This window comes from Abramis brama (assembly GCF_963993115.1).
Source record: "Abramis brama genome assembly, chromosome: 3".
NCBI classification, from domain to species: domain Eukaryota; kingdom Metazoa; phylum Chordata; class Actinopteri; order Cypriniformes; family Leuciscidae; genus Abramis; species Abramis brama.
In genome coordinates this window covers 52,182,603-52,197,101 of record NC_139965.1, presented here as the reverse complement: position 1 = coordinate 52,197,101, position 14,499 = coordinate 52,182,603, and the positions used below count along the sequence as shown (strand labels likewise).

The 14,499-nt window shown below is 36.2% G+C and overlaps 2 protein-coding genes across 16 annotated transcripts in view; one reads left to right on the top strand and one right to left on the bottom strand.

The window, feature by feature from the left end:
• The window catches only part of LOC311079309 (equilibrative nucleoside transporter 2), a 36,135-nt gene extending 34,463 nt beyond the window's left edge, over nt 1-1,672 (top strand). For both annotated transcript variants that reach the window (XM_084108588.1, XM_084108589.1), the window contains exon 13: nt 1,347-1,672. In XM_084108588.1, the coding sequence (XP_083964714.1) occupies nt 1,347-1,458 (112 nt within the window). In that variant the 3' untranslated portion in view covers nt 1,459-1,672. The remainder of the gene's footprint in view (nt 1-1,346) is intronic.
• A 2,591-nt stretch (nt 1,673-4,263) lies between these two features.
• Nucleotides 4,264-14,499, bottom strand: part of mpdz (multiple PDZ domain crumbs cell polarity complex component) — a 133,638-nt gene continuing 123,402 nt past the window's right edge. For 7 of the 14 annotated variants that reach the window (XM_084109759.1, XM_084109762.1, XM_084109764.1 and 4 more), the window contains 9 exons: nt 12,475-12,622; nt 11,514-11,600; nt 10,801-10,870; nt 10,685-10,722; nt 8,585-8,707; nt 8,336-8,440; nt 7,616-7,704; nt 6,399-6,522; nt 4,264-6,322 (listed from right to left, as the gene is read on the bottom strand). In XM_084109759.1, the coding sequence (XP_083965885.1) occupies nt 6,176-6,322; nt 6,399-6,522; nt 7,616-7,704; nt 8,336-8,440; nt 8,585-8,707; nt 10,685-10,722; nt 10,801-10,870; nt 11,514-11,600; nt 12,475-12,622 (931 nt within the window). In that variant the 3' untranslated portion in view covers nt 4,264-6,175. Of the gene's footprint in view, nt 6,323-6,398; nt 6,523-7,615; nt 7,705-8,335; nt 8,441-8,584; nt 8,708-10,684; nt 10,871-11,513; nt 11,601-12,474; nt 12,623-14,499 lie in introns of all 14 variants that reach the window. The other 7 variants (XM_084109751.1, XM_084109758.1, XM_084109760.1 and 4 more) reach the window with 1 other exon arrangement.

Here is a 14,499-nt window from a genome sequence, read left to right as displayed (position 1 = left end):
GAAGATAAAACTAATCGAACGAAGTCATCCAAAGTGTGTCCAAAATCATGGGAGAAGAGAAGTGTCACATCATGAAATGTAAACAGAAAGAATCGTGGTTAATATGCGCGAGGGAGAGAGAGAGCAAGACAGCGCTCGGGTGAGTGCGCGCGCGCGGCCGGGGCTCTCTCTGCTGTCAAGCGCGCCCTGTTAAACTGACAGGACTTAAAAACACATGCAAATGATACACTTTCACTCTATGATGGTTAAACTGTTCAATTAATAATTTTTTCTCGGAACTAATGTTTTGGTAGGAATGTAAACTTTCATCGTATGTTTCTCCGGAATCAGCCAGCGCGAAGGGCATCTGTTGTTGCCGCTGAACCGCGTCATAGCTCATTACCATAAAGTTGAGCTACTTTCAACTTTCTGATTGATTTCACAGCATAAGCTATAAAGCTGTTTCCCAGGTATAAGCTGTGTTTACAGGAAACAAAATAATAAAATGCAATTTACTGCAACTGTATTCTGTTTTATTCTTATTCTTCGTGAAAATATGTTCTGCAAGAATTTGCTAGAGTACGTATGGGTCAGTGTTTTGGAGAAGAATTCGACAAAGGATTACTAACACATAATAAAACAACTCCAGGTATGTTTTTGATGAGGATATGACAATGGTCAAAATGGTTAAAATCTCTAAAAAGTCTATGTTGAATGATAAAGACCCTTTGTTAATAATTTACTTGGGGAAAAAAATGGGCAAAACTAAAATATAAGTACATTAATCGTAAAAATAATCGACCGATTAATCGATTATCAAAATAATCGTTAGTTGCAGCCCTACTCCATACAATCGTTTGAAGCTTCAGTGTCGTATGTCACGTCACTAGTAAAAACACCCCTTCCAGCACCCAAAACAAGGCATCTGCAGAGGAGAGTCCGAAGCAAGCACTGGTGGGACAACATTGTCCTGCAGGACATCACAGGCGATGAGTGGAAGGAGAATTTTAGATGATTGACAAGACCGTCATTTACTATATTCAACAACAAAAACTGGTTGTTCCATGCATCACATGTCAATATGCCATTTCTACATCACTGCACATGCGCAGAGCTTTCCAGTTTCAGTGTTCAATCCGATCAAGTGTTTACATGTGCGTTCGAATGGATTAGAAAAAGTTTAAACCACTACTTACAATCCAAATGAATTTAAATCGGATTTGACCAAATCATTCTGTGACTGTGACTTTTTTTTATTTATTATTCCGACTGTGCTATTAAACGCTCCATGTAAACGCAGCTATTCATAGTTGTTTGTATACCTTGAGATCTCACGTGCTGACGTTTTTTCCTTCTTTCTCTCTGAGGCTTGTGGAGTCTAAAGATGCGGAGACGGCCGGCGCGTTAATGACGTTTTTTCTGGCTCTGGGTTTGTCGTTGGGAGCAGCTTTTTCGTTCCCTCTGCGCCTCCTGGTCTGACAGACAATCACACTCTCAGTCCCAAGCCGATCCGATCTCAGGATGTTTGGATTGTACTCTTCACACACAGTGGACAAACTCAAAATGGAAGTAAAACTGAAAACAGTGGGTTTTTTTGGCAGCTTAAAAAAAATACTTGCAGATTTGGCATTCTGTACTAAAGGGAACAAACTGAACAGTCAGTTTAAAGGGACAGCCCAAAATATATGTGTGTATATACACACACACACACACACACACACACACACACACACATATATATACACACATATACATATACATATACATACACACACATATATATATATATATATATATATATATATATATATATATATATATATATACATACATATACATATACATGTGTGTGTGTGTATATAAATATATATATATATATATACATACACACACACATATATATATATACACATACATATACATGTGTGTGTGTGTGTGTGTGTATATATATATATATATATATATAAAATGTATTTGTACATATACACATATACAGTGTTTTTTTTAATTAATTTATTTTTATGTGGTTTAAGGGAAGTACATTCAGGGATTACTAGTCTTGAAGGGATACACACACACACACACACACTGTAGAATCAGTGGGGTCCAAAAGTCTGAGACCACATTGAAAATCTTATTTGTAATCTAATTTAAGCTCTGTATTGCATAAAATATATGACTGCACTTTTTCTAGGTTACTAATTAAATTCGCAACAACAAAAAAAGTACAACTGATTTGAGATTCTGTTCCAGCGCACAAGCTCTTTGTCAAGTCATAACATGGATATACATTTAACTGCATATAATGTAGTCAAACCATTTTTAAAGCAGTGTTATTTTTATTTATTTGTTTTGCTTCAACTTCCCAAATCAGTCTGATAATAAGAAAAATATTAAAATAGTGTAGGGTTTCTGCGTTTTTCTATTTCACCAGTCGTCTCAAACGTATGGACTCCACTGTGCATTCGTGTTTGTACTCTAATGCATGTAACTTCAACCCTGTAATCTGTTCAAACATGCATATACAGGTATTTAATGAAATCATTTTCAAACTTTTTTTTTTTTTTGGTCCTTCAGGCGAAACAGGAGTATAAAACTGACAACATTTTAGATAATTCTGTTTGCTTTTCTTCTGGTTAGACCAGAAACTTTTAGTCTGGCGTTTAGAGACCCACAGAACATTTCAGAGAAAAAATGTCAAACTAAAAGACTAATATTTATCCAATTTGACGGTCTGCTTTGTAAAGACTGAGAAAAAGTATTATTTTTTATTCTATTGACAGAACTAACTAATAGTGGGTAAAAAAAGTAAATATTCTCAAGATATTATTGTAATTTATATAGATCTTATTTTCACTTCTTTGGTTTCAGTGTAGTGACTAGAAAAGCCAATTGTTTCATTTGTCCTTACAAAATTATTGGTAGCACTTTAAAATAAGGTCTCATTTGTCAATACATGAACTAACAATACCAATATTTTTTTTTACAGCATTTGTTACTTAATAAAAAATGTGTATGTTAGTTCACAGTGCATTAACTAATGTTAACTGATTTAACTTCTGTTCATACAAATGTATTCGTAAATATTGAAATTTACATTTAACTAATACAAATAAATGCTGTTCATTGTTAGTTTGTGTTATTTAATGTAGTTAATATTAACAAATGAAACCTTACTGTAAAGGGTTACAAACTTACCATTATTTGGGGTTCCTTGGCATCAAACATGTTTAAAAACCTAGTTCGACCTCATCCTAAGTTTTATACTTCTAGTAAAATGTACGGCAATATCCATGTACACTTTTCTATGAGTGAAACTGGCCAGTAAACTCTTATATTAATTAAGTTCATGCTCTAATAACCTGGACCTAAAAGAGCAGATCTCATTCTCTTTTATGTGAACTCAGCAACACTGCCTTAGACAGACGTAACAAGATCTTGATATGTAGTAAATTCACTCTCATGCATACGGAATATGAAGCTATGTGACGCTTTCTTTATGTAATGCTGGAATGTTCTAAGTGCCAAGTGAATGTGAGAGATGTATTTTTATAGAACCAGTGTATCGGTACAGATTGAAATGTTACAAACATGTTTTCATTTGTTGAAAATGCTGGTCATTATTTTGGTGTAGTTAGTTGATCAGTGGTACTTTTTATTCAATAACCTTGTTACATGATTTCACATTTTAATTCCTCCAAGAACACGCTTCGTTAACAGGGTTCAAAGCAACTTGCAGTTCAAGGTAGAATCAAACAATCGTAATGTCATTACCTTAATCTCGACAACCACAATCAAACGTTTGAACAGCCAGGAAATGAATGTAAACTGTCTTTGACTAGATTATTCTGGGTATTTGTACCTTTGTGGAATTAAGACTTCATGAAGAAAGAAGTCTTAAGAACAGATATACTTGAATGAAGTAAACTTTTTTTTAAATGCTTCCATTTTCATGCTTTGTTTTTAAAAAGTTGTGTAGTGAATTTTAATAATAAACAAACTTATTTGTGTGCTGAAGGTCACTTTTATTCATGTATTTGTAGTGAAAGCCATTATACTGTATCAGATTCAGAACAAAATGACAATATACCAAAATATAATAATATATAACAGTAGTTTGTTCTACAGCAAAAATCTCAGGTGAAGGCAAAACTCCAGAAATGTCACTGAATGCACTGATGTTTCCCCCCCGAAATAAATCTTCATTAATATCACCACATACTGCTTCTACCTGCTGTCGGTTTTGTCTATGCAAGTTTTTATTTTTTTCTCTCTTTTTTTTTTAAGAAACAAAGATGGTTACTCAACTGAATTTATGATCAGGATAAATTTTGTCAAAATTATTAAACGCCTGTAAGTGTGTGCGTGTGTAAGTTTTGCCACATATTCAGGACTGTCATCTTGTTGCTTGTCATTGCTTACATTTTTACCATACTTTTTTTTAAATATACTCACACTGAAAGACTTTATTCTTGGACAGATTTAGTAAACCGCTTCGCTACTGATAGTCTATAGACGTCATCATTCTGTTCAGTATAAACGTGCCTCCTTTCCATGTAAATTAGGCTCATTATTGATTAATTGCACATATACACAATTGTTAGAGGCTTATTTTCCTGGCACAACTGATGTTGAAAGTAAGCAGACAATTTACCCCTTCTGTTGTGTGTCCTATTGTATTTTCAACTGCTTGAAACACTGGTTAAACTACTAATTTCTTCTTGAAACGTGAATATTTCTGATTTAGGGAATGAGATGAATGTGCATGCAAAGTTTCGATACACAGTGTTTTGGAAATGCTGTATAAATTTTGTTAACTTTTTGTGTTGGGTCAAATTGATCTTCATTGGTTTCCATGCAATTTGCCAAAAATCAACACCTCAACAAAACGACAGAGTCAGAAAACCAGGGTTCGTTTACACGACACCATTTTCAATTAAAAACGGAAAACTTTTTGTGTTTTGGCTGTTCAATTACATGACAATACCGTTTTGGGGGCCTGATAACAAACATTTGAAAACCAAGTTCAAAGTGCAAGTTTTTGAAAACAATGACCACATGCGTTTAGTCTAAATGTGTGTAGTGTTTCTTTACAAAGTAACTACATCGCCAACAACTGGCCTGGCATGCATAATACAGCAGTTATAGTCATTTTTGTGGATCTGTGTGAACGGGGATTGCTTTGACAACGTTGTCGTCTGTACATGGAACTATTAAAAAATGAAAAGGAAAGACTTTTCTATTTTTAGTACATTGTTGTTGTGTAAACGTACCCCCAGACATGACATAAGGCAGATAACTACACTAAAGGCCCTTGCACACCGAGTCCGTGTGCAAATTATTTGTGATTCGGTGGCTCTGAATTGTCAAAACACCATTCAAAATGCTTGCTACGGATGCGAAAAACGCAGAAAATCGAACCTGATTCAAATTATTTTTGGATGGACGAAAGTTTCGGAGGCAGTGTGCAAGCGTGATTGACATAACGTGAGGTCGTATTTATTTTTTAACGTGTGAAAATTTCGGACGCGAATTTCGGACTCAGTGTGCAAGGGCCTTTAGTAGTACAAATAATGTAAGACACCTCAGTGTGCAATAGCCACTACAAGTAGTCATTACAATTTCTTTTCTTTTTTTAGATTTTGTCTGTGCAGCTAATTTTGAATGAAAAAAATTGGGTCAAATTACCCTTAACACAATAGAAATAATAGAAAAGAAATGGATGGTAATTAATACATTTCTCTCACATTTCATATTTCTCTAGTCTTTGACAAGCAACAATAGAGTTGTTTTTTACATGCATCTTTAGTGTTTTTCATAGTGTACATTTTTGGCAAATTGCATGGAAACCAATGGGGGTCCATTTGTACCCAGTTTTCTAACACAACACGAAAGAGATAAGTGTGCATTTTCTAGCAATCACAGCAGCAGGAACTGTCAAACGAAGAAGTATATTATAACTAGCCATATAATATCTGGCCATGCAGTTGTGAGCACTTTCTGCATTTTAAAGCACAATTGCAATGTAAAGTCCAAGCATAGTATGGCAGATTGTGGGAGTCTGCTGGTTTCTCCACAAACTAGCAGTAAACAATGCTATGAGTGGGCACAATTCATACTCAAGTGTGTATTCCAGTGTTCAAAACAACTAAAGGACCTAATACAAACTTATTAGACGAGCTGTGTGTATGTGTGTTTATGACAGCACAGTGAGTGTGACAGTTCCCTTGGTTTTCTTCAGAATACCGACGGCCTCTTCGTGAGTGACTCCCTCCAAACTCTGACCGTTAACAGCGACGATCTGATCTCCGCGCTTCAGACGCCCGTCCTCTGACGCGGCTCCCTGAGACACACACATTAGATAATGCTTCTACAATGCATCTGTATTGTTGCATCAGTTCTTTATCTACTAAAGTTACCTTGCTGAAGACGGTTTTGACGTAGATGGGAAGGTCACCATGTGGGCTGCCAAATCCACCCACAATACTGAAGCCCAGTCCATCAGGCCCTCGCTCCAAACTAATGCTCTTGCACTGCGGAGGACTGGACCAAACAGAGATAAGAGCAAAGTTACATGGATAATAGATTTGAAACTAAAGTTTATGGTCATAATTTGAAGAGATCAGGGGCCAAGTTGTATAAACATAGCCACTATGTTAAGAATGTGTCTTAAGAACTAGTTTGACCAACTAGCAGTTAGTCAAGAGGTAATCGGTCATACTTTTCCGATTCAAGTTAGATCAACCTACGTTTTTTTGTAACCGACTTAAAAAAAGTTAGGATATATTTTATTTTTATTTCAATTAGCAAAAATATTTTTAGTTAATGATAACACTTTTATTAATCAGTTATTAAGCAAATATTTTTGTCAAAGAGCGTAGGTCACATTCATGCTCATATACAATGCTGTGAAATAGTTGATTTACCCATGAATTTTTTCATATTTTTTAAATTCCATGTGGTCAGATTTGGCTCAGCATTAGATAGAGTCTGGTGTTAAAATGAACACAGAAGTTTAGGTGTCTTTCATTTATTTGGGCTAGATTTCTTCTGGAGAAGTGAAACACTCAAAACTACAAGAACCTGTATCTAACATAACTATATCTATTTTGGTTGAAAATCTGAAATATTAATACATTTTATACATACTGTAGCACTTTTTCCATCTCTCATAAACCTGCAGTCACATTTTCACAGAAATGTGAAGTACATATCATGATTTTGTCATCATCAATGGTCAGATTAGCATTCTTACAATTTAATATGAACCATTTATTTATTTACTCTCCAAAGCCAATGTTTAGTGGCATTTGGCACATGGTGAGTATTACATTTTACATCTTGGAAGAGATTTTGTGTGCATGTATCCTTGTAAACCCTACATTATGTGGACAAAATGTCCCCACAAAGATACCAATATCCAAAACCCTTGTCAGAGGGAAACGGATTAATAAACATACTAAATGATGCTTATTTGAAAATGTAAAAATTCAGAAAGTTTTCTGTAAATGGGTAGGTATAGGGGATAGAAAACACAGCTTTTAAAGTTTAAAAATCATTATGTCTATGGAGAGTCCCCACAAAGATACCGAAACCTAACGCGCACGTGTGTGTGTGTGTGTGTGTGTGTACGAACCCCAGGTCATCGTGGAAAATGCTGCTGGCTGTGAGTCCTGCTGTCTGCTCTGGTGAGGGTCCAGTTACTGTTGTATCACCAGCAACTACCTACAAATACACACTTGTGTGAGAAAATGAAATTCCCAATGTACACATACTTACCAGACTACTTTTATTCTTTTTAATGTTTCAATGTTTTCCTTCTTTGGGTAAATATCACGAAACAAAGTGGAGACCAGGGCTAGTTGACATGTTTTACCCCTTTGAACATTTCCAAAGGTTGGTTTATTTCCATGATTATAGCCCAGGAAAGCAAGCCATCACATTGGAAATCTGTCATTTAATAGCATCCTTTGTGAAAAAGAAGTGGGCTTAATTGTATAGAATGTGCACTTCAAGTCAAATGTACTTTAAATCTTAAAAATAATATAAAAAAAATAAAAAAAACTGTAGTTGCAGAGTACAGTCCTGCATTTACAGAATATAAGTATATAATATGAATGAAATAAAAGGCCACTTAAGTGTACTTAAAGTACTTTCATGACTTTCTTAACACACTTAAGTGCAAACTAAATTGAATGTTTTCTGACCCTTAATTGTACCCAAGTATATTCTTTTAAAGTATAATATTTGTTTAATAATTACTTCATAATTCAATAAAGTATGCTCAAGTGTACTACTTTTTCACAAGGGATGTTATGGGTCGAGCACTACTGGTGTGTGATGTGTCGTTGTGTACCTGTAGTTGTATGATGCCTGTCGTGTTCTTCAGTAGTGAAACGGCTTTATTGTGAGTCATTCCCTCTGTTAAGTTTCCACAGATAGACACAATCCTGTCTCCAATCTAACACACAAAGTTAATAAACATGAGAGACTGGGGATCACAAATACACACACCTGCTTCAGTGCATCAGACCTTTCATTGGTGGACAAAAATAAAACAAAAAATGTTTCTAATAATCTTCTAACATCTTCAACTCACTCGTACCAAGAGTTTCTGTGTGTGTGCTGCGAGGCCGCTGGGGTTCATCATGGCGATGAATATGGGCACGTCCCCCAGAGGACTGCCCACTCCTCCAGCTATACTGATACCCAGAGAGTCTGACGGGCCCTGGGACACACACACACACCATCACACAGAGAAAGCAAACTAAACCCTCAAAAGTTCAAAAGCACACACCCTAAAGCAAGGTTATTTAAAGTCACCATGAAATCAAAATGGATAATTCTTGATGTTATGGAATACAGCAGTATTTATTATAATTTATCTATGCACATCATTATTATTTTTTTAAATTCATGTGCCCTCGTAATCTTTAAAGTGCCCCATGTATGCTATTTTGATGGCTCCTAATTTAGTTTTGGAGTTCTCCTACAACAGGTTAACGTGCATCTGAAGTCAAAAATCACTTTACTTTTCTCATAATATACTTTGCAGCATCACCTCTTTTCTCAGTGTCTTATACGTTCTATCAAGGATCTGGTCTCTCTAAAGCCCTCCATTCCAAGACGATACTCTGCTCTGATTGGTCAGATGGCCCTGTCTGTTGTGAACGTGATTGACTGCTTACAGCACACGTCGGAAACGAAATGCCCATTACCATATCTGAATTTCAGCTCAGGAGGCTTCTTTAGAACTTGATACACAGTGATACGAACAGTAATTATGGCGGGCATTTTCAACCTCATCCTTTAAAAGTGCATACAAAGTGGATTTTTCATGTCTTCTTGACATGTTGACAACACAAACCACACTCTTCCAGTCTCAGCTACAACTACAGTGTTGGAGGGTGGGTCAGAGTAGAGGTTGTTCACGGGCAGCCAGTGAAGACCATAGGTGAACATGCAAATGTATTACAAACCTACGTAGGCTCGTGCAGGAAGACTGGAATTACTGACAAATGGTTTCTGCAGTTCAGAATCAATCCTTCTTTTAGGAGACAATACATGTATTTGTTGTGCACTCTGAAAGTCTCAAACTTTGCAGACATTTTACATTCACAGACAGCTATATTACACACTGCATGAAAGGTAATGTTAAAAAAGCATAGAAGGGGCACTTTAATAAAAATAAATTACCCTCCTTCTTGCAGTGACATCTCTTCACTGATGACATGTTTACTAGCACAAGGGCGGGACAACCTGTCACCAATAGCAAACCACAACCTTCCAACCATCTAATCAATTCCCCACGGACAAAATCAAGCCCTGTCTTACATTTGTTCTTGTTCTAGAAGCCTTTTCACTCGGATATACGTCACAATATGGAAGAAAGAACTATTGCAACTTTAAAACTGAGGGGCCGTTTACACTACACTGGTTTCAGCTAATAACAGAAAACTTGTTTTTGGCCATTCATTTACATTACAATGCCGTTTTGGGGGCCTGAAAATGCAAGCTTTTGAAAACAGGTTTCAAAGTGCAAGTTTTTGAAAACGATGCCATTAAAGTGATTAATGCCGTTTCTTTACAAAGTGATATCGCCACCAACTGGCCTGGCAGCATAATACAGCATTTTTAGCTATTTTTGCAGATCCGTGTGAAGCAAAGGAAAAACTCTTCAATTTTTAGTACATCGTTGTGATGTAAATGTACCCTAAAACCATTCATTGAAATAAAATTAAACATTAAAGAACATAATTATTTTATTTCAGCTAGTTACCAAAACAACATTTCTCATGGTCATTTTACGTTGAAGAACTAAAATAAAATTATAATAACTATAATTGTATATCAATGATACTAAAATAACACTGGCCTATTGCTACAAAATGCTAACTTTAATGTTTGGCAGAGCCTAAGTGCAAAATATGCAGTATGCAGTAATAACATTCACTGTATATTTATTAAAATCATAAATGGATGCTGCCTTTTGGAAATATCACTTTCTGGCGCATGACTCAAAAGATCTTAATTTATTGGTCAGCGAGTTTTTTGTAAAACGTCAAATGAAAAACAACGGAAAGAAAAACGTACAGATTTCATCCCTGGTCAACACCGGTCAATAGAAACATAGTTTGAAATCTTGGTGGACTATTGGCAAATATTTGGCTCTCTGTGTGAATAGGCCTGAATCACTGTAACTGACCTTTGTGAATTCAACCGTCCTGATGTCTTTGTCCAGCACTGCAAAGCAAGAAAGGAACGGTTGGAAATCAAGAATGAAGCTGAATATTTGTAGTTTAGCAGATGAACTTTTCTTACATTCATGTGTTTTCTCTGCATCACCCTGTACAGCTGCAGGAGTGACTTTACCGCTGCCTGTCTCGCTTATCTGCACAGAAAACACAGAGACTTTTTTTATTCTTATTAGGCAAAGTGTGCACAACATGACTAGCTCGTCACCTTTTGTGTTTGTCACGCCATGTCGTAATTACTGTAATGGTTCTGAACTGTAATATGCTTGTAGAACTTGTAATAACAACGTGTAAACTCGTGAGCTGCGACTTGTACCACGTGGCCGCTGTACCACCTGACCACTGCAGACTTAAGGGGTGTTCGACTTGAAGCAGTGCTGTGCAGATCGATCAGTGTATGACATCAAAGTACCGCGAGAGCGATTCGAAAGTGTTGTACAGAGCTTTATTTACGGAAATTACGACATGGCTTGAACGCAGCACAATCTGCAGGCAGGTGCACACCAGTGTTGTTATTAAGTAAAACTTCAAAATTGAACTGAATTGAGCTGAAGTTACACTATTTGTCTTCTGTAGAGCTGCTTTACTGCTACAAATTGAATTAGTTTCATAACTAATTACATAATAATAAATAAATCATGTGAGAATGTATTTTGGGATCATGGCTTCATAGCTGTAAGCTGGATATCAGGGTGTGCACCAGCACAACAAAAACACAAGTGTGAGTGTTTAATAAGGGCTAAGATCTTCAGTTTAGCAGAGTGTGGATTTGTGTCTGACCTGACTGCTCCGAGACAGACGGCGCTCCGAGTGGAAAGGCCCCGCCTTAAAACGACCCACATCCAATCTGATTGGACCAGCACAATTCTGAGGGAAATCAAACTTTGGTTTTCACATTCACACCAGAACAATCACAACTGCCTCTTAAACGACATGAGGAAGTGACATCACTGGGGGAGGCAAATTCAATTTAACATATGTTTGTAAAATAGACATATAAAACATGTTAGTATGTAGTTTTTTTTAGTTAATGAGTGTTAGATTTCACTATTTCAGTTGCTATTAAATGTTTTGAAGACATTGTTAAACATTTTCAGGAGTCTATCTTGTCATTATTGATTCACAGCTTATAAGAGAATTATATTTAATAAATGGCAACTTAGTTAAATGTAAATGGTGACTGCATTTTATTGACTTATCACAATGCTTTGCTAAATTCTCTCATCACACATTACTTCCTCTGCTTTTCACTAAAGTTATTAACTAAAACTAAAATCATAAAAAGCATTTCGATACTACAATCAAAATGAACTGAAATAACATAAAAAAAGCTTAAACTTATTTTTTAAAGTTAGTTGCCAAGCCAACATTTCTCATTTTCATTTAAAGCACTGAAATAAGTACAATTAAAACTTATAAATAAAAATGAATAAAAAACTATATAGACATTTAAAAAACAAAAAATAAAAATGACAAAAACACAAAACATTACTAAGAATTAACATAAATTAAAGTGAAAACAAAATATACAAATAAAATCTAATTGGAAATATCATGTTCATAATGTTTACACAAAAAAACTATACAAATGTATATACAAAAACAAAGATTAAACCTTTAACAGCCCATTAGATCACCCAGTGGTAAGCCAGATATGACTGAAAGTTTTATATCTTTCAATAAATTTGCCAAAATGGAAAAGGCACAGGCACCCATTTAACAGAATGACCTTGACATTCACCTTGAGCAGCGAGGCCACATACTCTTGTGTGGCTGAACGAACGTCCTCCCCATTAACCGCAAGGATCTGATCTCCCTGCATGAGACGTCCGTCAGTCTCCACGACTCCACCCTTCACGATGTCTGACACGAAGACTCCTGTGTCGTTCCTGAGACAGAGACAGTCGCTCGCTGTTAGCACATGGGGAATACAGAGCTGAATATTCATTTATGGACTCTTGTAAAAAAAGAAGTGCGCTTAATTGTAGTGAATGTACTTGTAGTGTACTTCAAATCTTAAAAGCATATTTTGACTTGCAGATAATATAATAATAATTAAGAAATATATAAAAGGCCACTTAAAGGTCCCATGACATGAAAATTTCACTTTATGAGGTTTTTTAACAATAATATGAGTTCCCCTAGCCTGCCTATGGTCCTCCAGTGGCTAGAAATAGTGATAGGTGTAAACCAAGCCCTGGGTATCCTGCTTCGCCTTTGAGAAAATGAAAGCTCAGACGGGCGAAACTGGAGTCTTCCCCTTTATGTCGTCATAAGGGGAAAGGTTACCTCCCCTTTCTCTGCTTTGCCCGCAAAGAGAATTTGGCCCGCCCATGAGAAAATGACATCATGGCTTGCAAACGAGCGAAGCATGGCAGTTGCTTAGTGTTTGGATGTACAAATGAACACAAGAGTATTTTTTTAGTTCCTTCATCCAAGCCTCTGAAGAACCACTGGGTTATGTGAATTTCTGATGTGTAATTGTTCAAGTTCAGACAGATAATCTTTCTCAAAATCGTTCAATACTGTTTATGCATCAGTAAATCAAGCCAGTGACTAAACGATCAACTTCACGTCGTTTCTCTTAGTAGGATGGAAATAATCTTATTTAAACTGTGATTAAAATATATACAGAAAGCGATCAAAGAACAATCCCTTTCCAATCGCCCAAGCTGTCAATCAGCAGCGCAAGTTTATCAGGGGTGCGTTCTCCGATAACGTTGTCTCTTAGCGCGCTACGAAGACTCAAAAGGTACACCTTAACTACAGGTATACATTTCCTACGTATGTTCTCCGAACTATACCTTAGGATGTTGCTTAAGGTAAACCTTCTTAAGTTCGACCTTAGCAGGTGCTGTCCATGGTGGAGGTGCTGAATAGGTTGATATTGACGCCTCGATGATCGATTGTGCGCTCTTTCCTTCACAGCGGTATAGGTAAAGTATTGAGAAAACAATGTTCTTTATAAAGAAGCGTTTTAGAAATAGTACAAACTGCATTTATCGGGGCTCATTGAAATATGTACATGCAGAAATAAATATGAGTATGTGTTTATAATTTAGCAAGTGTGCAATCCCAAACCCTCACAGCCATAAGTGTGTTAATGTTCTCCACAACGTATGCTGATTATCCACAAGCCATGTAATTGACATACACTAACTGGCTCCGCGGACGGCGCCGTCTTTGATTTAAAACAAGTACTCGCTGTCTCGCTGCCATAGCTATAAAGTTTGTGTAAACTCATCTTTCTTTATATAGACTCCTAAGCCTTTTCTGTCAAATGGTTCGCCAGCTGATGTGCCTTAGGATAGTAATTAAAAAAGCTAACAACCATTAGTGTATGGAAACTTTATTAATGAAAACACTTCCATACGCTGGGTGTAGGCTATAACAACTTAAGTATTTTATGTGTAAAATTTTAAAGTAAAGTAAAAATGTAATTTTAATACTAAATCAGATTTTATATTAAATGTTCATATAAAATTTTCTCTGTGTAATTAAACTGCGATGTAAAAAAGCTTTTTGCGTAGTGGTGGCCACTAGCGGTATGAACCGTCAGCAGCGATAAGGTATAGCTAAGAGCGCTCCAGACCAACCTTACGAACGTATGACTTACAGAAGGTATACTTAACTAAGAAGGTTTCGGAAACCACGTATTAACGATAAGGTACTTCTTAAGGTACAACTTAAGAACGACGTAGCGTTAAGGTAGTTTCGGAGAACGCACCCCTGGACATTTGCCAAAACTCGTTATGAAATCAATGAC